The sequence below is a fragment of the Muntiacus reevesi genome, chromosome 20, assembly GCF_963930625.1.
Source record: "Muntiacus reevesi chromosome 20, mMunRee1.1, whole genome shotgun sequence".
Lineage (NCBI taxonomy): Eukaryota > Metazoa > Chordata > Mammalia > Artiodactyla > Cervidae > Muntiacus > Muntiacus reevesi.
The window spans coordinates 10699290-10721851 of record NC_089268.1 but is presented as its reverse complement, the minus strand read 5'-3'; the positions used below and the strand labels follow the sequence as shown (position 1 = coordinate 10721851).

Sequence of the window (22562 nt, the reverse complement as noted above, 5' to 3'; positions counted from 1 at the left end):
CAATTTCCTTTTTAGTGTATTTGTTCTAGGCTTATATATTATTTATACAGTAGTCCCCCAGTTATCTATGGGGGGGGGTATGTTCTGAGCTCTCTAGTATGGATTCTGAAACCACAGACAGCATTGAACCCTATATATACTGTTTTTCCCTATACGTACCTAACTATGATAAAGCCTAATTTACAAACTATTCACATTAAGAGATTGTCAACAATAATATATTTGAACAGTTAAGATAATATACTGTAATAGGTTATGTGAATGTAGTCTCTCTTTCAAAATAGCTTATTGTCCAACTTTAACACCTTTTCTATCTTAACAAAGCACTTATCACTCGCTATGGCTCTCACTTTTGCAGTTTTAAGTGTGACAGCAAAACTAGCATGAGTTTCCTTTTTCCTTCACAATTTCATAATTAGAAGATTTGTTACTGTAAGTCTTAGCAACCTCAGTGTATGGTTTTGCTTTTCTTTCCTTACTCAGTTGAAAACTTTTCACCTTTTCAGCTGAAGCATGTTATGACTTCTCTTTGGCATATCTGAATTGGCCAGCATCAGTACTCTTGTGCTTTGGGGCCATTATTAATTGCCATAAGGGTTACTTGAGTACAAGTACTTGCTGACAAGGAAAGGAAAATAAAGAACTGAATTATGACCAAAAGTCCTATAATGCATCTTTCAAAACAAACCTCTTATGGTTTGAGTGTAGATGGTACAGTTTCCATATATGACAGAAAGGTGAAGTTGGTGTTAACTTGAATTATTTTAGAAATCTTGAGGCATACTGAATTTGATTTCTTTTGAACATGTTGAGTCACTCAGTCGTGTCCAACTCTTTGCAACCCCATGGACTGCAGCACGCCAGGCTTCCCTGTTCATCACCATCTCCTGGAGTTTGCCCAAATTCATGCCTATTGAATCAGTGATGCCATCTAACCATCTCATCCTCTGTTGTCCTTTTCTCCTCCTGCCTTCAATCTTTCCCAGCATCAGGGTCTTTTCCAGTGATTCAGCTCTTCACATCAGGTGGCCAAAGTATTGGAGCTTCAGCTTTAGCCATCAGTCCTTTCAATGAATATTCAAGGTTGATTTCCTTTATCATTGACTGGTTTGATCTCCTTGTAGTCCAAGGGACGGACTCTCAAGAGTCTTCTCCAGAACCACAGTTTGAAAGCATCAATTCTTCGGTGCTCAACCTTCTTCATAAACCAACTCATAGATGGTGAAAATAGCTAGGGTGATATCTGTTCTCATATGTCAGGGTCAGTGCTGGCTTCCTCCTGGTAGAACTGTTAATAGTTACCTTGTTTACTCTCAGTAGTCCTAGTTTGGACAATAGCTGGTCACTCTAAATTGCCCAGCGGTGGCTAATAAGTTGCAGTTCTAGTCATTATAGGCACTTTTTTTTTTTTTTTTTTTTAAATAAACTCAAGAGTTATGCCTGCTCTGAGTTTTCTGAGTTAAATCTACAAAACAAAGCAAAACCCATGAGCTTGTAATTGTGGAAATATTGCCTTTGGGTTTGTACATATTGATCATTGCTCTTCAGAGTAATGATTTCCAAATATGGTTATGCATCAAAATCAACTAGGGACCTTTTTACAAATAGTTTCATGGGTCTCAGCCACAGACCTCTACTGATTTTGTACCAGAATTTGAACTTGACATTGCTAAAAATGTAGAACTGCTTGCAATGCAAATGTAATAGATTATTCTGTCAGTAAGCTTCTAAACTAGCATGTAGAGGAACATATCTTTGTGTGTTTTGGGTGGTATTTGGGGTTCTCTGTGATGGCTGCTTTGAGCCTTGAGGGTATGCCAGGCGTTGACATGAGTTGCCTTTTTGTTTCAGATGTCATCTGGGTCATTCTCAGTGTGGAAGTGGGTGGACTTTTAGGAGTCACGCAGCAGCTGTCATCTTTTGAAACGGAGTTCAACACACAGCCACATCGCAAGGTAGAAGGAAACTTCAACCCGTTTGCCTCTCCCCAAAAGAACCGACAATCAGATGAAAACAACTTAAAAGACCCTGGGGGTTCCGAGTTCGACTCGATCAGCAAAATCACATGGGCTCCTGCTCCTGACCAAACCGAGCAAGATGAGAATAGACCCTCAGAGAACTCTGTAAATCTGTCCCCCAGCAGTCACGCAAACAACTTATCAGTAGTGACTTACAGTAAGGTAGGTGCCCTCGGAGAAGAGGAGAAGGGGTAGGTGGTGGGCGTTGGGATTTGTGATACCCCTTCTGGCAGACCTAGAAGCCTAGAGTGTTCTTTAAGACTGCTTAGCTCTCCTGCCAATGCAATAGCACAAAAACCTACCCCTTCTCCCCTCCCCCCCTCCCCATCTCCAGGTCCTGTGGGTGTTAACTCCTCCATCCACATTTTATAAATGCTGCTGTCTCTCTGCTCTGGTTTGGGTGTTGAAAGAACAGAGTTTTTTACCTTTAGCATTAAAAAAAAAAAAAAAAGAAAGTCAAAATATCACCAGGCGTTCTTCCAGTGTGAATGTATACTAAATGTAGAGCAATAGCACACCTTTGGAATTTGTTCCTACTGTGTTCTTTTTGATTTTAGGTAGAGTGTTTTTCCTGAAGAAAAAGACAGACTTAATTATTTATCCTATATGTTGTTGGGCTTCCACTTTATTTACCTAGTTTCCAAGTCTTGGTTATCTTTCCAGTTCCTTGTGGCCTATCTGCCTCCTCACCCACAACCCAGAGTGGCCCAAGTGATATTTTGACTTTTCACTTGTGCAGAATAAGTGAGAGAGTTGTTTATTGAGTTAATCATAATTTTAAATATTCTGATTTTTCTAAGACTGTCTTCTGGGTGTTTGATCTCTTGATCTGCTTCTCTATGCTTGCTGATTACATAGCGCCTTCCATATTCTGCTAAGGGTGATGACAGTTAAGTCTTTGCTTGCTTCATGTTGGCATTCACCCTCAATATTTTAAAAATAAAATTGATCCTTATTTGAGGGACAGCTTGCTCTGTTGTAAGAATGGCATTTTTCTGATCTGTGCTTTATATGTGGTCTACATCCACAGGCAAATTAAGAAAAGAAACTTGGTGATATGAACTCTTTCTCCACATGGTCTAAAGCGGGACTTCATTGAGTAGAAGTGTAACAAGATTGATTTATTAGTTTGATGGTCATTATAAAGGATTGTGTGGATTCATGTTAGTCGTACAGGATATAAGAAGTAAATAGGCGAGGCAATGGCTTATAGTTGAGGAAAGTCTTCACGTCTTGACACTCTAACAAAAGATTTTTCCTCTAAGTTCCTGTTGCTCCAGATAGCTCTTCCTTAAGTTTAACCCTTCAGGGTACAGCTGTTGCAAGTGGTACAGGCCTAGGGCAAGCATGCCCTGTTAGGAGAACTTGGAAGCAGTTGAGCGTGCTGTGAAGATGAGAGTCGCAGGAAGCGGAACCTGCTACTTCAGTGCTTTCTGTAATGGAGGCCCCTCCACCCAGTTGAGCTCCGTGGCCTGCCCATCACTGTAGCCTGAAAGGGCTGCTGTCCCTGGCCAGAGCACTGCGTTTGATTTCCTGGGTTGTGAACCTGTTAATTATTTTTTGATCCTTTATGGCTTTAGGGACTGTTGCCTTTTAAGTCTGTCATTGCCCTGGCCTGGGTGGAGGTGGTGGCTTGTTTCATGAACTCTGTAGGATCATTTAGAAATAGCATTTGCAAGAACCACAGAGAAAAGTTTCTCATTGGAGATGATATGCAAGACTGTTGCCTATAATTGTGTTGAGAATGTGGCACTTGGACCCCAAAGAGAAATCAGAGCCTCCTTTTCTTCTTAAGTGAATCAGAATCTTACTCAGAAAGCACTTGTGTGAGCACTAGCAAGTCCTCCAGTAACATTTCTGGCTAAAATGGAGTCAGCTCTGTCTCTGAGGGCTCCTTAGAAATGGGGTAGAGGATAGACAGTCACCAGTAAGGATTTATCGACACATCTGCACTAACGTACAAATCCGTGTATGTTATTGAGTACGGAGACGTGAAGGATAGAAGTTATCCATACTAGCTAGCCGTTCTCAGTACAGTGGGGGCGATGAAAGAGGCATGCCTTTCAGTCCAGGTGAAGTGTGAATTTGGTCAGTAGAGCACCACACACTCAAAATGTATGATTTGTGTGCATGGCTAGGGGTTAGTTAAGAAGGCAGAGATAAAGGAGAGATAGAGCTGATGTAAAAGCACAGATTTGGAAAGACAGGAAGGATGATGATAGCAGAGCAGTTGCAGTGCTGAAGGCAGAATACTGAGTAAGAGGTGTGTGGTTAGGAGTTATGAGTGGGGGAGATGTTCAGTTAGTTAGTTGCGATGTGTTCATTTAGATGAAAAAATTTGGATTGAATAATTATAAATGGCTCTGAAAAGAATTGGGACTATAGTTAAGTGAATATCTTCAAGCAGGGATCATTCATATTTCTAAGCATCTGTGTTTGGCTTAAGAATATAGATTTATTTATTTATAAGGCAAGACTCCTTAAGGTTCTGAAGGGGTGTACTTGACCAAGTGATGAGATCAAGTAGAGACTAGAGTTATTTTTTAACCATTCCTGTGTGCCAAGTACGCTGCCAAGTGCTTTAGATGTGTTATCTCATATTTTGATAAGAAAAGGAAACCTCTGAGGGGCTGACTGGCCCCAGTGTCACACAGCTGGGGAGGGACGGAGCTGGGATTCCAACCCAGGTGCCACGTTACTGGAGGTATCAGTAGGTGAACCTGGGCTTTGCTTAGATCACCCTTTGTTTTGTTTTTCCTGTGATCAAAAGCATTAACTGAGTCAATGACAAGTATCATCAAGGTGTGAAAGACACAAAACTTGAAGTAAGAGGCTCTAAAGTAAACTGGGGATTGCCTGTGGCTTTTTTTTTTTTTTTTTTTGATGGGGGGTGGGAGAGTTCCTCTATTTGTTGAGTCTTTACAGTAAGTGATTTCTTTTTTTAGTTGATAAAAATAAAAACTTTTTAAACTCTCAAGGCGCACCAACCATGTGGTGTTAATAATAAATAGTTCCCTTTTATTTATGAATGAGTGGAAAGACTGAGATAGCCCCCTAGAAATCTAGAGTTAGGGCAGGGGTGTTCAGTTCACCCCAGGTGTCATCTTTATTGTGTAGGTAGGCAGAGGACCTGGTGCCCTGGTATCAGGGATCACTGAATTGGCAATATATTTGATTTACTGTAAAAAAATTCCCTGCCTTCCCTGAAGGTTGGAGAGAGCATGACGCTCTGGGAAGCCCATGACCACAGTTTTAGGAGACCGGTCCAGTTTCCTGCTGCTTCCATAGTTACAGTTTTAACTTGCTAAGGTTGGTAGGATGAGATGAAAAGATTGCTCCATGCACCTTCTGTGAGGGCTGGGTAGAGAACATAATGGCATATCTGTCAGTGCCAGGAGCTGGACACCCCGGGATCCCTTCCCCTGCCTCCCTTGAGTAATCCCAAGCTCTCTGGACCCAGCGCTCTGTGCCGTGGGCAGGGAGTCAGGGAGCTCTGGGTGGGAACATCTGTCCTAGCTTCATCCCTCAACATCCAGAGGGGTTGGGCCCTCCCTGTGTGAGAACTGTCAGAGGGAGTCAGAAAGGTGAGTAAGTATATGCTGACCTGCTCCAGGGAGTCATAAATCTGACTGCTTTTGTTAAAAATTGGCTGGCCTCATTGTCAGCTCAGTTGTGGCTGACTTGTCCCAGGTGAACAGTCAGACCAAGTATTGGTGCTGTTTTAATGAACCCTTTTACTTGTTTCACTCAAGAGCCTGTGAGGACAAACAGTCTCACTGTTGACTCAAGGCTAGTCTTGCCATGCGTTCTAACGGTGACTCATCTCTGGAGGCCGGGGTAGCTTCTGTTTGGACAGTGGTAGATAGTAGCAGAAAACAATCTATAGAGGTGTGGGACGAGAAAATAAACCCTGTTGAAATTAGATACTTCTTTTTCTTACTTGCCAGTAATTTTTAGAATTTCTCAATGTTTTTTAAGAAGGGCCTTACAGAGGAGTAAGATACAAACCAAATGGTCTTATTCAGGGTAGCTGGAAGTATGAGCATGACTGGCCAAAGCGCAGGACCTACTCTTCAGGACAGCCCAAGTGCTGCTTCCTTCCTCTAGCAATTGTAATGATTTACATTGGAGGAGCTGAAAAGAATCTCAGATTCATTTATTCATTTTGTTACTTGGACTATACCTCTTATTTTCTATTTGTTCTTTTTTTTTTTTTTAATGTTTGGAGCTGCTGTTTGTCATATACTCCTCCTTTAAACTGATTACAGCCTGAGCCACTGTTATTACTTCCGCCAAGTGCTGGTTCAGAAGGCGAAACGTGTTATTATCTTTGGGGGAGGTTCCTCGTGCTCTTCGAGCGTCAGCCACTGCCGAGTGCCATCTGCCCTGCCTGCCCACAGCTTCCACCTGCTCCTCTTTCTCTCTCTCTGACAATCACTCTTTAGTATATCTTGGATCTGGAGCTGAAAAAGTTAGTCTGCTTTTATTATATCAGAAATCACCTTTCTTCTAACCTACAGCAAGGAAGAGCTCATTTTTCTCTGCTTAGGTGAGGGTTTAGAAACATAGGCAGAGGATGAGATGGTTAGATAGCATCACTGACTCAGTGGACATGAATCTGAGAAAACTCCAGGAGATAGTGAAGGACAGGGAGGCCTGGCGTGCTGCAGTCCATGGGGTCATAAAGAGTCAGACACAACTTAGCCACTGAACAACAACAGGAGGTTATAGGGAAAAGTTTAGAAAAGGCAAATCTGCTTTATGGGCCTGAGGGTGTAATTGCTTGTGGATCTTATTATCTACACAGTCCAGTCAGTGTAACATAACAATAAGAAATGATTTAATGGAAGTGAGCCCAACATTTGCTTGGTTCAGAGGGCACTGAATTTGACCCACAGGCTGGTGGTTGGTGTCCTTAGCTGGACTGCTGACAGTGGAGGGCACCACGTCCTTCCCGCTGCCTCGTGCTCAGGTGCAGCCCCTTTCCCTAAGAGGTTTAAAGATGGCGCAAAGAAGCTGAAAGGAAAACTGTGTCACTTGATGTTCTGTCCAACTGTGTTCTCCTGTCCGGGGACAGCTAGCAGAAACATGCACCCGCCCCCTCCCCTGTGGGGGCCAGTGTGGTAATCAGTTATACAAATTCGTTGAGCACTTAACTCTGCCAGGCACTGTGTGGAGGACTTTTTAAATTTAATTTTTGTTAAAATTATCAGTGTACATAGTATAAGGAGCTAAGTAGTTCTACCAAGTTTATTATAAAAACACCAGTCACCTCCCTGCCTCCCAGCCCTCAGGGGCAGAGGCAGAGGCAGCAGTCTGACATCCGTTTCTTTTAGTCCACACAACAGGGCCATGATACAGGCTCTGTCATTATCCCTGTTTACAGCTGCTGAGACTTAAGGTGCACAGGTTCCATGACCTGCCCAAGGTCATGCAGTTCGCAAGTGGTAAAACCAGGATATGAACAGAACCAGTTCTTTTTGACTTTTGAGTCTGCTTTCTTGACCAACTACTGCCTTGCTTCCTAGTTACAAGTAGTATTCAAGTACATATTTTTCTTGGCTGAGCTTACAGCTGTGGACTCGGGATAGCATGCTTTCTGTGGTACACTGCTACATTTCAAATGAGAATCAAGCCAATTATTGACCAGATATTATGTGACTTCTCTACTGCTAAACCCCTCTCTCTCCACAAGCTTATATCTCTGGCAGCTACAGAAATCAACCTCTCTCCCCAGCCTCCATAAAGGGAAACGATTCCCTGGAACCTCATGGTCACTTGGGTATAGATGTTTGGTGACACTGAAATTTCCTGTAACTCACTTTTGTGACAGCAGCACCTTGTCTGTATTCCTTGACTGTGGCCAGAAGATAGAGTCTGGAGTTTTTTTCATTTTCCTGTAATGAATCTAAAATCTTCCTTTGAACATAGTATTTTAAAGCTAGAACGTGGTTAGGGCTGTCTTACTCCCTTTAAAGCCAGATTTTGTTTCTGCAAAGGCTATCTGGACAGTGACTGTTTTACAGTTAGTATGAGCCCTGAAGTGGAAGTTTACATGGTTTGTTCAAGACCACAGTGGGTAAGAGAAGGTAGAAGGAGGGGAGGTTGCAGGATGGAAACCAGATCGTGGAAGGATTTGTGAAGCTTGGCTTCAAAAGCTTGGGCTTTTGCCCTGAGGAGCAGAGGTTGGAACCATTAAAGGAGTTTGAGCAGAGGGGTGATGTGATCTGACTTCATGTAGTGAAGGATCAGTGTCTGACACTCATGTGTAGAGTAAAGAACCAGGATAGAAGCAGGGGACCAGTGGGGAAGTTAGTGCAATCATGTGGATAAAGAGAATGGGCATTTTGTGCCAGAGTGGTAGCCAGATAGGTTGGAGCAGTGATCTGTGTCTGGGTCTGCTTTATTAGCTAGAACGAACAGGATTTACTAATGAGTTGGAAGCGTGGTGTAAGGGGGAATAAACGATGACAACAAGGTTTTGGCCTGAGCAAATGAAAAGGTGGAATTGCTGTCCATGGAGAGAGGAAAGGCTGGGGGAGAGGTAGGGAGAGATCAGGAATTCCACTTGGAATACATTGAAGATTTCTATAAACATCCAAATGGAGGTATCAGGGAGGCTGTTGTGTATCCAAATTGGTAATATGGTTCAGGATAAAGGGTTTGGTGGAGATACATATTTGGGAGTCATTTCATACGGATGATATCTAACACTGTGAGCCTGGTTGCAGTCCACGAAATGATGAGTCTGTGTTGAGCAGGGTTCTCTGAGCCAGCCGAATAAGACTATTGGCATTTTAGGTCAGATGAGTCTTCTTTTGTTGTAGGGTGGTGCAGATCGAATGCAGTCTAAGATGTTCAGTAACATCCCTGACGTTTACCCGCTGGAAGCCAATAGCACCTCCCTAGCCCCAAGTGTAACAACCAGTAAGGAAGTTGTCACTGACTTGCTCACATTCACTTGTTCAAATGACTCGCTCAGATTGGGGGTGGGCAGTGGACTGGAACTCAGGGAACCCAGTTTGAGTCTTATGTTCTAGACTACGTTATGCTGAGGCCTGCTGGCAGGAAGGAAAGTTTGTTTGCTGTTCTCTGAAGGTAGTCTCTACACTTAATGTCAGGTTGTAGAGACCTTGTTCATCTTCAGGAGCACAAAAGAATTCGTGGCCAAGGAGAAAACAGTGCCCAGCAACTGAGGAAGCTGACCCAGTTTGCTGGCAGATTAGCACATTTTGTACAGAAGAGGTTTGCTAGGAAGCTCTGGTTTAATGATATTAAGATGACTTCCTTCTGAGAGCCCAGAAGAACCTGTAAAGTCCTCCCAGCCTTGCTGGTGTTTGCATTGGCATGGGTCATATGTGCATTTTAAAAATAAATTAAGCAAACACCATGAGCCTTAGAAAAAGTCTGTTGTTGTTTGTGGCGTTACTGTTTGAGAGTAAAAAGTTACCTCCAGGAACTCTCCCTGCTGTACCTCAGCAGCTTCAAAGCCGAGCGTTCGCTCCATCTTCTGTGCTTTGAGGCTCTGAGCATTGTTTTAGGCTGGGCTGACACCTGGACAGTCTTGTAACTGAAACAGAGCTAGTGTTCCTGTATTTTTACTTCACTTGTAGGGATGTATTCTTTTCCCTATACTCCGAATTTAGCATTTTAATTTCTGATGAAAATTCTCAGAGTGGGACTTTCTCAATTTACAGGTTCAAAGAGATAAGTTTAATTCAGAAATGTGCGGATATGTGCCGTGCAGGTGTTCTCACCCAGGTCTGCCCCGACTCCAGCAGGACCAGGTGCACAATGTGAGATCCAGGGCGGCTGTACGTCAGGGGGACCATGTGGGCTTCCTTAGAGCTCTGCTCAGGGAGACCCTTGTCAAAACTGTGGACATTGACCTGCAGAAGCTTGAATGTCCAAGGTCTTGGGCTTTTTGCTATAATTTCACAACCTAAGGGCAAGTCAGAACTAACAGGGAGCTTTGGTGTTTAGTCAATAAGGGACATGTCCTTGGTTGCTCAGCCTCTGTTAATCCTTCCTAATCTTCAAAGAATTTAGTCTGATTACATAAATGTGACCATCTCAGAAGAAAGAATGAGACCAGTAAAGATGGAGTATATTGAGTTTTGAGTGCTCTTGAATTTGAAGGAAGGAGAAGGCAATAAGGTTTGGGAATAGCCAGGAAACTGATATCTTGATGAATGATAGATTCATACTGAAACTTCCATGGTGGTCCAGTGGTCAGGACTCTGTACTTGCATTGCAGGGGCCTGAGTTCCATCCCTGGTCAGGGAACTGAGATCCCACATGCCCTGCAGTATGACCCCCTCCCCCCCAAAAAGAAAGTAAAATGATAGATTCAAACTGATTTGGAGGAAAAAGGAACCACATGCAGGAAGGCCCAGAGGTATTCACAGGCAGTGTTCCTGGGACACCAACCAACCTGACTGCTGAGTGAGGTGTGCTTAAAGAGGGTGGGGTGAGTTTTGGAGGACAGCCTTTGAAAGCCAGGCAAAGGAGAGTTCACCTTTAATGTGAAAGGAAACAAGAGTGCCCACAATGCTTTTAGGCAGGGAAGTGGCAAGATGAAGCCAAGTATGGCTGAAGGAGAGACTGTTTATTCTCCCTCAGCCAGTGTTGTCCAGGGTAGGGAGGTGATGCTGTGAATCCACTGTGAGAGAGGCGGGGGAGTACTGGGGCTTGAATGGAGACTCCGAGAGGAGGTGGGACCGGCAGCCTCACCCCGTGCTTCAGGGCTCCCACGGGATGGTACCAGTGGCCACATGGCGGGGAACATGGGTAAGCTTTCCCTCCTTTTAGGTGTCCTCCCCAGTGAGACTCTTATCACTTCTTTCTTCCTTTCTAGGAATCTCCTGTACCCTAGGAGATGGCCATGAGCGAGCTCTCTGTCTGCCAGCATGTCACCTGGATTCTAGCACACTTGCTAGGACATGATATCTTGGGGGTTAGAATTTCAAATAGTAAATAGCCTTTTCTGAAGTCTTTAATGAAAGGGGAAGTTGAACTTAGCCAATATCCTTCATCCCCTTGTAGGATTTTCAGTAATACAGTTTCATTCGCAGTGATGTTTGAGTTTTATTCTTTATGGTGGTTTTCTTGATCTGTCAGGAAGTAGTTGAAGGCTCTGAAAGCTTAGTCCTAGGGAGCTTGGGAGGATGGGAGGATGAATGACAGAGGAAGAATGAGGGATGCATGATGGAAGTAATGGGTGGGTGGGTAGAGGGAGGATGGAGAAGGTCCCCAGCAGGATTGTAGAAGTTAGTTAAGAGCAACAGAAAAACTGTCTTATCGAGGTAAGTATAAAAAATGCTATACAGGGCTTTTAAAACACGAGTTCACCATGCTTAAAACTGAGTTAAGCTTTTAAGCACAACTTTGACGCAGAAGGCTGTGAACTGAGCCTGTCCCATGAGCAGTTTTCATGCATAAAAGTACATTTGTTTTCTTTTCTTTGGCTGATTCTCACACTTGTCTTCAGCCACTGCATCAAATACATCTTTGAAATTTTGAGGACTGTCACGTGAATGTGGCTTGAACACCAGGGTTAAAGCGTTCACAGAAGTTCCCGTCATGCTGGTCTGGCCCTACTGTCCCGCCAGCGAGCTGCCTCGAGTGGTCAGCACCTCTTAAGGGAAAGGCCTTGCTTTGTGTGCTCCTGAGAGGAGTCCTCGCTGCGCTGCCCGTTGCTGCAGTACAGACTTGACTTCTACTTCACGAGAGACGAATAGCTTCCATCAGGGCTTGATCAGTCTCTGACCTTCACCAGCCAAGCCAGGCCCGTGACAGGGCCTCCCTGCAGCAGATCTGCAGTGCAGGATCAGAACAGAACTTAGTACTAAACCGTGTATTCTTCTGTGTCTGCATTCAGGGTACATAAGCATTACCAAAGAAGTGCTAGGTGGGCAAAGCGTTGACTAGGGCTGGCCCAGGAAGAGAGAGAGGAGGGCCCAGTGGTGTTATCTGATGCTGCCATCAGTACACAGTGTGAGAGCATGCTATTTCACAGCCGTGCAGCAAACACTCTTGCCTTTGTATTAACCAGCATGAACCTTTTTATTTATTTAAATCAAATCACAAACAAAATAAAAACAGGTATGTGAAAGTTTTTGTGTTGTGATGCTTTATCTAAACCAGCTCTCATATAGAAAGAGTAATCCCAAAAGCCCTCATAAGACATCCTTGTTTCATTAGGAATTTTAATCTTTTTTTCTCCCCTGGAAGATTAAACAGATGGCTCAGCAATGCAGAGTATTCCACAGTTCATTCATTCATTTTACTGACACCTGTATGCCAGGCACAAATAAGTGGCAGAAACAGGTTCTACCATCTTGAAAGGGCGACTTTCTCTTCTAATAGCACGATCTTCCTACTGATAAACATCAATAAGTATTCCAGCTGAAACAAAACTAGTTTCCTGGGGTTTTTGGTACTCCTTTTTAGAAAAGTTATTTTGATTTCTCTGTAATTTTAGGAAGAATTTAAAGGTATTGTAGGTGCCCATTCACATAAAATCAGTGAAAACCAAATCACTGATTTTATCAACCATTGTGAAAAACAAATCATAGAGATAGTTTTATTTTTAGTTTTGCTTTGAGCCCAGGCCCACAAGTACTAAATCTTAAATTGTCCTTTCAGAAGATTGTGATGAATGAAACTGAGCTTGTCTGTTTATGTCTACAAGTGTTCTCTTTTAAAAATATTTTAGGAGGTTAGCCAAATTTTGGCTCACAATAGTTATTACCTTTCAGAAGCACAGTCCAACTGGCCTGAGGCCAGAGTCTCTTCCCAGACGCCCACGAGCAGAGAGGCCCCTCCGTCTTAGCTGGCTGGTGTGGGCCTCGAGCGGTTTAAGGGGACTCACCTGCCCCATTGCCAGTAGAATTGAGGTCCCAGGGCTCACAGCCATGACAGTGTCCATCACAAAGCTTAGGGAAGACTGAGGCAAACAGGCAGCACCTCAACACCTCTGGACCTAAAGTCTGCCACTCCTTCGTCAGGAATGCTTTCTGGTCCCTTCGCAGATGTGGGGCCTCTCCCAAGAAATGCAGCCCTTGAAAAGCCATTTCTGTGCAAGTTGGTCCTGGGGGTTTTAGACCTGGAGAGGCAGATAGAGGAGTTCTTATCTGGGTTTTGTCATTCACACCCTCTATTAGTATGCCTAAATCCAGCCTTGCTGCTAGTGATGTGGGGAGAGATGAATCCTCATAGAGAGGAGGGTAACTTGCATCAAACTCAGTGAACTTTGTAATCATGCTGTGATGACCTCCTTCTCTGCTTGTTGGAGTTTAACTCTGGGCTCTGTGGTACCATCTGATGCATCTATCCCTTGATCTGTTTTCCTTATTAGTGGCACAGAGGCTGTAGAGGAGATGTCAGGGATGCCAGGCTAATGAAAATATTTGGCATTTGCTTTTCCCAGGGGTAACAAGTTGAAGAGCCGCTAGGTCTCAGGAGAGAGAGAACACTTACCTGTATTGCCAAACCCTACTTTTAGACTGGCGTTGGAGACATTAGCTACCAGAACCTGTTACACGGGGTCTTGGAACTCCAGTGGAACCTGAAATGTGGATGGGGCTCTCGTTTCGAATATACCTCCATCCCACTCTTAGGAAAGGCACTTCCTGCTCGGCCTTCTGCCATCAGACACCCTGGACAAGCTGTTCTTGGAATCTCCACCAGGCTTCTCCTCTGTGAGTGGGGTCGCGTTGCTCTGTTCTGTGACCCACTTGTGATGCCTGTAATCCTGCTTATGGGGAGTCTAGATGATCAAGTAGTTTTGAAATAGACTCAGCTCCCTCTCTTTTCCTTGAAGCGATAATAGTTAACCTGGGGGGAAAGGAGGATAGAGCTTGTTCTTCAAGCCATGTTATTGCACCAATTAAATGTCAACAACTCCAATATGCCATTCTCTGGATGAAAGGGAATTAGGTGACATTTTTCTTTCCAAAAGGCACACAGCACCTCAGTCAGTAAATAGGGAGTCAACGATAATTCTTAATCGCTAGTTAAATACCACACTGCATATTCTAAGGACCAGAGTCTTCAGGTGGAAATCTGAAAATGCCTGTATCTATACTCCTCTCTCTGCCACTTTATCTGTAATTAAGAACGTGCAACCACTCCTTGGCAAAGTCATCAACTCCCTTCTCCAAACATTCCAGACGAGTCACAAGGCTAGTGCTTGCTTTATAAAGGCCCACATGAAGTGTGTGAAGCTTCCGTCTAGAAAGTAGTCTAATTTAGGGTAAAAGGGAAAAAAAATTCATGGAAGACGAAAGCGTGTGTGCTTTTCAGGATTTCTTCTCTCTGTGCATGCTTTTCTGCACGAAGCCCTTTGAGCCTTGTGTTGGTTCTAAATCTTATGGGGATCTACGCCTTTGTCATTCTCCTAGGATTGTTGTTCATGAGTGAACGTTGTCCGGAAGTACTGAGGGCAGCGTGTTTTAAGCTGCTTTAATTTCCACCTCTGGGGTGTGTGGCCCTCCAGCCAGGCCCCGCACCATGAGGTCTGAGACCCCTTTGCTCGTCCTGCCCACACTTGGCTGAGTAGATGGGTCCGTGACCACCGAGGCAGTGACAGCCTCCACTCGCCTGCTGGCAGACATGGCATTTTAACCACCGCTGCTCCGCTCACCAGCTCTGTGCTCTCAGTCAGGTTACTGCCTCACTTCTGTGAGCTTGGAGAGCATGCTTAGCCCAGTTTATCTGTGTGAAAATTCAGGAGAACATTTTCACCTGCTCCAGCAGCACCCGGCACATAGCTGATGCTATATCGTTGTTGGCCTGTCTGTCCCCCATTTTCACTTCTTCGGCAGTACCATCAGGCAGCTCGAGACCTGTATATGATCTCTTGAGGCTTTTTATGGGGGAGGAAATAAAAAGACAAAAAGCAATTTCAGCGTTTTCCACTGGGGGATAAAAAAAAACCCTGAAAACTAAAAACTTGAATCTCATGTTCCTTACTCTTGGCAGCTTTGACCTCTGGTCTAAATAAGCATGATCAAAGGACTTTTTTTTTTTTTTTCCTTAGAATATTGGTTTTCAGCCTCTTGAGTTAGGTACTTTGAGTCAGCTCGTAGAACCTTAAATCTGTAAGTTTAAAGGAGCAGTCTGAGATCCTTTGAGGGGAAGGGACTTTATTCAGGGCCACTTGAAGAGCTAAGCAGAAAAGCCAGGAGCAGAACCCAGATATCCTCCTGCTTCTGTGGAACCCACGGCCCACCACCTTGGGAACAAGTGCGAGCTATGCGTCTCGAGCTAACTGCTCCCAGGGAGTCCCCCTCTCTGGGACCTAGGAGGCTGTGATCAGATGGGTGCATGACCCGGATGCGTGTGTCCCCAAGTTGGGTAACTGTTTAAAAACTTGGTATAGAGGACTTCCCCAGTAGTCAGGTGGTTAAGGCTCCACCTTTCAATGCAGGGAGCACAGGTACAGTCCCTGGTCGGGGAACTAAGACCCCACATGCCATACTGTGTGACCAAAAACAACAACAACGAGAAAAGCTTGGTTTGTAAATGCCAATATTCTCATGACTTAAAAGGGTCTGATGCTCCAGGTAGAAGTCTGAGAAATGCCTGTCTTCTTCTAGTTATTAATTCAGTAGTACTTCCTGGGCGCCAACAAATGCTGCTCAGGGACAGGTGTGCTGGAGAGATGGAAGCAAACAAAAGGGGATTCTGTCTGATCATTGGCAGCCCTGCAAGCATGCACTTTTTTGCATTTTTTCCCAAAGGAAAGTGTCCTTTTTTAAAAGAAAATCAGATCCGAACCATCCACGTCTTTAACAAGCTAATGGTCCAAGGGCCCTGCTGCTTCTGAGTCAGCTTGGGGTGTCAGACCTTTCGTGAGACTCGTTCCCAGTTACCTTTGCCCGCCCAGGTCTTGGCATTGACCAGGTCTCTTCAAGGTGCACGCTCCAGGGAGCGGTGGAGTGGGGAGGCTCGGGACGTCCTCCAGCGAATTCATGCAGCTGTTTTGGGGTTGGCACCTCTTGGTGTCTCATTCTTAACATAAGGGAAAAGTAAGACTGTGGTGCTTTCTCCACCAGCCAAGCAGCAGAGAAAACGCCTCTGGGAATTTGCAACAAACCTTATCACATGGCCAGGGAGAGGCAATGTGAAGAGAATAAAGATCAGACCTGGGCTTGGGTCTGGGCTCTCCCCTTTACTACCTACATGACTTTGAACAAATCTTCTCATGTTTGCAGTCAGATGGGCATCGGTCAGATGGGGATAAGGACACTCACCTGGCCTTTGGGGTGAGCGGTAAAGACAGTGTACGCCAAGCCCCTGCCGCCGTGCCTTTCCGAGGTGCCTGCTGAACAGCTACTGTTTCTGCCCCAGTGTCTGTGTTGTTGATATATGTGTGTATCATCAGCCCACAGTAGCCTACATCTGAGGTTAAGGTGCAGAAAGTGGTGTCTGAGGATCTTTAGCAGAGATGTAAGGCGTTGTCTAGATGGAAGGAAGACTTTGTGACCTGGGTGGAGGGAAGTTGGTTCCAGTTGATGTAGAAGTTGAGAGATGAGGAGTCTGCCCACCAGCCTCCGCTCTCTTGGATGTGTTTGAGGGATGACACTCTGCACCTCGAACTCTGCGATCTGTGGCCTCCTGAGGATTTGCGTGGCAAAGTCAGCCCTCGAGCCATGTTTGTGCCTCGGGGCTTCCTTCTGGCTTACTGGGAACCGTGGGTTCTTTTACTTGGGTTGGTTGTCTCGTTGTCCCTGCTGTGTCTGCCACCACTGACTGTGTTCACTCTCTTCCAGGGGCTCCACGGGCCTTACCCCTTCGGCCAGTCTTAAACGGGTGTCAGCAAGAAGAAAAACTAACAAAAGACAGAAGGCTTGACTCTGTGGGGGGAGGGCAAGGGGTTCCTCTGGATTGCAGACCACATCGCACGGACCCCTGGCTCTGACCCCCGTCCTGGAAGAAGAGGAAGACGCAGAAAAGACTAGTTTTGAGTAAACTCAGTGTGCATGTGTGAATGCCGAGTCGCAGGAGTGGTGTTGAGGCTACCAAGAAGAGATCCATGCAGCCACTTTGGGCTTTGTTTGTTAGGTGTCAGTCTAACAAGTCACTAGGTTGCTCGGGAAGGAAAAGAAAAAAATGTTTAAATGGGGGAAAAAAGCCATCTTTTTAAACAAAAATTATTTTGCCTACAGACAGGTTGTAGTTTTGAGCACATGTTAATTTTTTCCCCTCTTTCCCAACTTTTTTTTTTTTTTTTTTTTTTTAGATAAGGGATAACATGCTGTTTATAGAATAGCTGCTTGCTCTGGAAGCGATTCAGGTTAAAAGCTGGCGTGGCCTGCTCGGGGACTGTGCGGGTCGGCGCCGCAGGGGGACACCTGCCGTGCCTCCTGACTCCTCCAGTCTCTGACCCCGTTTGTTTTTAATGGCGCCAGCCAGTGAATTACCACGCTTTTCCTCCTCTTTTCTCTTTAATCTTCTGTTGATTTACACCTTTGACATTTGTATGCGTCAACCCTGTGGCTTGTTACCACCAGAACCTCTCCGAAGACCAGACTTCCCTGTGCGGCCAGCAGCGGAAGCCTGGAGGACAGAGCGCAGGTGACGGAGCTTCTGAGGCCGGGAGGTGTCCGTCTGCACACGCGTGTGACAGCTCAGATCACCTCCGTTCCCGCACCAGCACGCTCATTGCACGCCTCTCTCGAGTTCTTGGCACACAGCGACTCCCCATTCACTCTGGGGGCGGTGCCACTGTGCTGCGTGTGCGCCTGCGCAGTGCGCCAGGGTCGGTGCTGCTCCCCAGCGAGCATGCAGCTGGCGGGGTGGAGGTTCCCGTGCTTCTCTGTTGTCACCCAGCTCCCTCCCCCGTGTCTCCCTGCCGTTGTACCGTGTGGTGTCTTCGCAGCCTGTTAGCGGAGGCTGGGCTGTTCAGGTATGAAAACGTAGCCCCAGGGAAGGGCCACGCTTACTGACCGCGTGATCTTGGAGACCACGTTTTGCTGGGAATGAAAGGACCCCCGCCCCACGCAGGATGCTTAGTGACTGGGAGGAGGCGGGCTCGGGGCAGCCCAGCGGAGCCCGGGCGGACGGGCAGCTGCTCACAGGAGCGGGTGGCCCCATGGGCGCCCTGTGGGTTCTGAGCAGGCTGGGATGTGGACGCCTCCATGGGGAGCTGGAACCAGGCCAGAACAGCTGTCTGCCAAAGATACAAGAATATGCAAAGGCCCTCTTCTCTTCTCAGTCCCTCCTTCCCCCAGTCTTGGTTGGTTTGATAGCCGGGATACGGATCTAGGGTGCGGTTGCTGGGTTGCCTGCCTGTTGCCACGCCGTCCCCTTCCCGGGGGGTGGGAACCAGCAGGGAGGCCGGGTCGATGAGTGGCTGCAAGGGGTCGTATAGCCTGGGTGTGGGTGAGGGTCTGCCTGCCTGTCTGTCTCTGTCTGGGTGTCTGAGTTCTGAACATGTGTGTTCGTGCCTCCTCGTCCTCTTCTGAGACTGTTGTTTTTTAAAAGCTTGACTGAGAGAAAAGCTTGTATGAGATTCCCCCGATGCCTCCCCACCCCCAGATAAAAGGGGAGTAAACTCTGGTCCACTGGAGGAACCCGAGGGAGAGTGGGGCCAGGGCTCGCACTGGGGCACCTACTCTCTATGCACACAGAGCACCCCGTTCCCAGCAGAGTAGACGGGAGTCCCTGCCGGGCGCCCAGGCCCCCACAGGCCCGAGCCAGGGGCTCACGATGGCTTTTTGTTTGAGGGCCCTGTCAGGCCCAGACTGCCGCCAGCGTTGGTGCCAGCCTCCCGGATGCTGCCGCCCTGGAGTGCACCCCCGTCCAGCCCCCTGCTCGCTTGCTGGCATCGCATCTTCAGCTGCCCACACGGGATAGCAGGAGGCTCTACATCCCCTGAGTCCCGGCCTCCTGATCTGCCCCACACCAGCCACCCCTTCCCCTGTTCCCGGGGGAGCTGCCTGCCGTTTGTTACTCAGCATTGGCTTCACAGGTCACCGTCAGTGGGTCTGGCCCTGCCGAGGGGCTCCTACTGCTGCTCTTGCTTCTCGGCAATCTCACCTGGAAAGGTAATTGTCCCAAGCATGTTGGCTTCCCTCCCAAGAACAAAACCATTTCTGTATACATCTTCAAGAGGTGGGCTCTTTGCCGAGACCAGAGCCGTGGAGTAGGGGCTGGAGGAGTCCGAGGTTGCCCCAGGACCTGGAGGCCCTTGTACCATCATCTGTCTCCTCTCCCTGATTTGAGTTCCGAGCAAGTCCTGGAGTCCCTCTTCTCCCATCCTGGTGGGGCGGCAGAGGCTACCTGCTCAGTTCCTCTTGGACTCTTTACCAAATGCCTGAGGTCCTGCCTCTGGGCAGGACCACCTGTGTCTCACAGCCAGGAGGGGAGGCAGATGCTGTCCTTCAGGACCTGAGCCCAGCAAGGGAGGTAGAGGGGCTCAGGCTTGCGAGGAACCTCTCTGTGTGCATGGAGTGAGGTGTGTGTGGGTGTGTGTGCACGTGTGCATGCTTTTTTTCTTTTTGCCATGGGGATAGTTGAATTTGGGGCATTTTTCTACAAGAAACAAGCCTTCTCTCCCCTATCAAGGACTGGCCATAAACTTTAGTCCATCAAAGGCACTTGCAGCCAGAAAAGAACCTCACCAGGACAGCTAGTGTGGCCCCAGGCTGCCCAAGGAGGGAAGAAGGTGTAAGAATGAACACCTCCCCAAATTGAATGTGAGCCCCAGCAGGAGAGGGTGGTGGGGTTGCCAGGCCCCAGAAGTGTAAGCCGGTTCCCCGCCCCACCCCGCCTTTTCTGTTTCCCTGGGTGAATGCTGGAGCGGCTTAGCTGCTGCCTCCTCCTGGACACTGGCATGTAGCAAGCAAGCTGGGTGGGTGTTCATGGCGGGGCCTCGTGGAGCCTGGGAGGAGATGAAGATGAGGAGGTTTTTCCTTACTGTATAAATGAATATTTGTATGATTAAATTAACACACACCAAAAAAAAAAAAAGAGAAACAAAAACCCTATTTTCATGTGTGTCAGTGATTTTATTGCGCCCTGAAGTCCCTGTGTGACCTGCTCCATGGCCCTGTAGTGTACCAGAAGCTCCGTCCAGTGGCCTTCAGGCCCCAGGGCCCCTGCCGTGCCTCTGTTGGGCACTGCTGCATCCCCAGCACAGATGCACCAGTTAGTGTGGACCGGCGGCGGGCACTGTGGGCGCGTGCTGCCTGTCAGGTCCTGCGCGTGGGTGTTAACACCGAGCACCACCAGCCTCTCCTGCTGGAGCAGCAGACAAGGGTGAGTTGGGACTAGGAGTTAGAAAAGAAGGAACGTTTTCCTGATGTGTCTCCTTAGTGGTTCTGGTTGATTTCAGATTAGATAACATATTTGCAGACTGATCTGGTAGCCTGAGAACCTTGTAGGGCCCACACTCCAGGCAGTTGACAAGCAAATTTGGATCCTACCTGACATGTGCTTTTGTGAGACAGACCTATGACCTTGGCCGGGAGATGATGAGTTGGGTTTCAAGGTCTGTAGCATGAAAGAAACTTAACTGACAAATACATTAGCAAATGGTGGGTTCACCAGACCCATGCTTTCAGGACTCTTTGGCGCTCAGGACTCAGCTGTGTCCTCAGCCGTATCACTGTGTGTGTGTGTGTTGAAGGGAAAGGGAGGAGCGTTACTTGTCACCCAGGCGGGGACCCAGCGCATCGGCTCCCAGATGCTGGTGTTTTCACTTAATTGCAGGCCCCGGGTCGGGCCTTCACCCTGTCCAGCAGAGCTGAGTGTTCTGAATGGTGGCCCTGGCGCTGAGCCGGAGTATAGGTATGGGGAGGGGGATTCCCCGGCCATCGCCTTGCAGGCAGTTGGGTGGGGGAACCTGTGGCCACAGATTACAGAAGACAGAGGTGCCACAGAAGAACCAGTCTTGGCCACAAGATCCCTATGAAGCGTGACACAGGGCCCAGCGCGAGGGAGATTGGCCCAGGGACCCCTGGGGTGAGCACCTTGCCTCCGCCCTCGTGCCACACCAGTGCTCCCGCATCCTGCTTCTTTCCAGGTATCCACGGCTATTTGTTTTCTGCGGAAGAAGGGCCCCCACCCTGTCACCTGGGTCTTCTGGCAGCTCAGGCCCACTCCCAGGCCTTCCCCAGCACCTCCGCCGTTGGACAGTTATTTGCTTGGCAGAATCTGTTTGTCTTTGGGGCTGTAACCTGTCAAGGAGTCACCAGGCCCTGGGAGAAAGAAGCAGACGATGGCAGCTCCTGGCCGGAGCCATTCCCACGGGGGCTAGGTGACGGGGGGGGGGGGGGGGGGGGGGTGCTGCGGCGCTCAGCCCAGCTTTTGTCCGGGGCTGTGGCAGGGAGGTTGCAATGGTGAGGGCCCAGCCCTCCAGGCAGAGCAAACAGGTCCTCTCGGCCGCCTCCCTGTCCCAGCCCAGACTGCGCTAGGTGCCTCCCACCCTGTTCTTGGGAAGGCCCCTCCTCTACCTGCTCGCTCTGACCCGGCCACTTTCCCAGACACCACCTGCTGTCCAGCCTTGTCTGGCGGCCAAGAGAACAGACTCCAAGGGCACTCATGGCCGCCCTTTATTTCAGTAATGGGGGTAGAGCAGGGAGCTGGAGCAGGAAATGGCAACCCACTCCAGTGTTCTTGCCCAGAGAATCCCATGGACAGAGGAGCCTGGCAGGTTTGCCGTCTATGAGGTTGCAAGAGTTGGACACAACTTAGCGACTCCACCACCACCACCACTTCCAGAGCAGGGAGCCGGCAAGGCGACTTGAGAAGGCAGAGTATGTGAGTTTGGGAGTCAAGAGTGTTCAGAGAATGGATTCTGACAAACTAGTGTGACTGACAGATGGGCCTCAGATACCTCCTCTATAAAATGGAGATGTATTGGTTTAGAAAGAAGGACTTTGGCGGAAACTCACAGGTTTTTAAAAATATTCTGAGATTCTGTGATCTGAAACAGTGCTTCTCAAACCTGACTGTGTTAAAAATACAAATTCTGATTTAGTAGATCCTATGAGAGAGGGCAAGATTCCACCATTCTCACAAGCACCCTAGTGACTGGGCTCTGCTAGTCCTCGGACCTCATTTCACATGAGGATAGTAGGTGGTGGTCTGAAGGGGTTCACCCACCCCCAGCCACCTGGGCTATGAGACTGAGCCAGATCTAGCCAGGGCTGTGTTGTCCAGACCCATGAGAATTTGAGGGGGCTGAAGTCATTTAGAATGGTAATGTTCAAGCTGGGCCATGGTTCCTCAGCATTTCCCAGGGTTTATCCAAGGCTGTGATTTCTGACTTAAATATTATTTCTAGCGTTATGTTTTTCCATCACAAACAATAAATGTCTGAGTGTCCATCGTAATTATGGTGCTATTGGCTGACCAACTCCCATTAAATTGTTTATATGAATGACCTCATTTAACCCTTACAACCTACAGGTGCAGCAGTCAGCCTGGTGCTGAGTTTGCAAACAGGTACCCCTGGAGTGTTCCGACTCCCCAGGAAACAGGTGTGAAGTCTGGGAGCATGGCGCAAGCAACCTCGACTTAGTCCAGGGTTGT

At 47.5% G+C, this 22562-nt stretch overlaps 1 protein-coding gene across 5 annotated transcripts in view; it reads left to right on the top strand.

Annotated features, from left to right (window-relative positions):
• Positions 1–20014, top strand: part of ILRUN (inflammation and lipid regulator with UBA-like and NBR1-like domains) — a 105940-nt gene extending 85926 nt beyond the window's left edge. For 3 of the 5 annotated variants that reach the window (XM_065912077.1, XM_065912075.1, XM_065912076.1), the window contains 2 exons: positions 1852–2180; positions 16796–20014. In XM_065912077.1, the coding sequence (XP_065768149.1) occupies positions 1852–2180; positions 16796–16831 (365 nt within the window). In that variant the 3' untranslated portion in view covers positions 16832–20014. Of the gene's footprint in view, positions 1–1851; positions 2181–10875; positions 11164–16795 lie in introns of those variants that run through there. The other 2 variants (XM_065912078.1, XM_065912079.1) reach the window with 2 other exon arrangements.
• The last annotated feature ends 2548 nt before the right edge of the window (positions 20015–22562 follow it).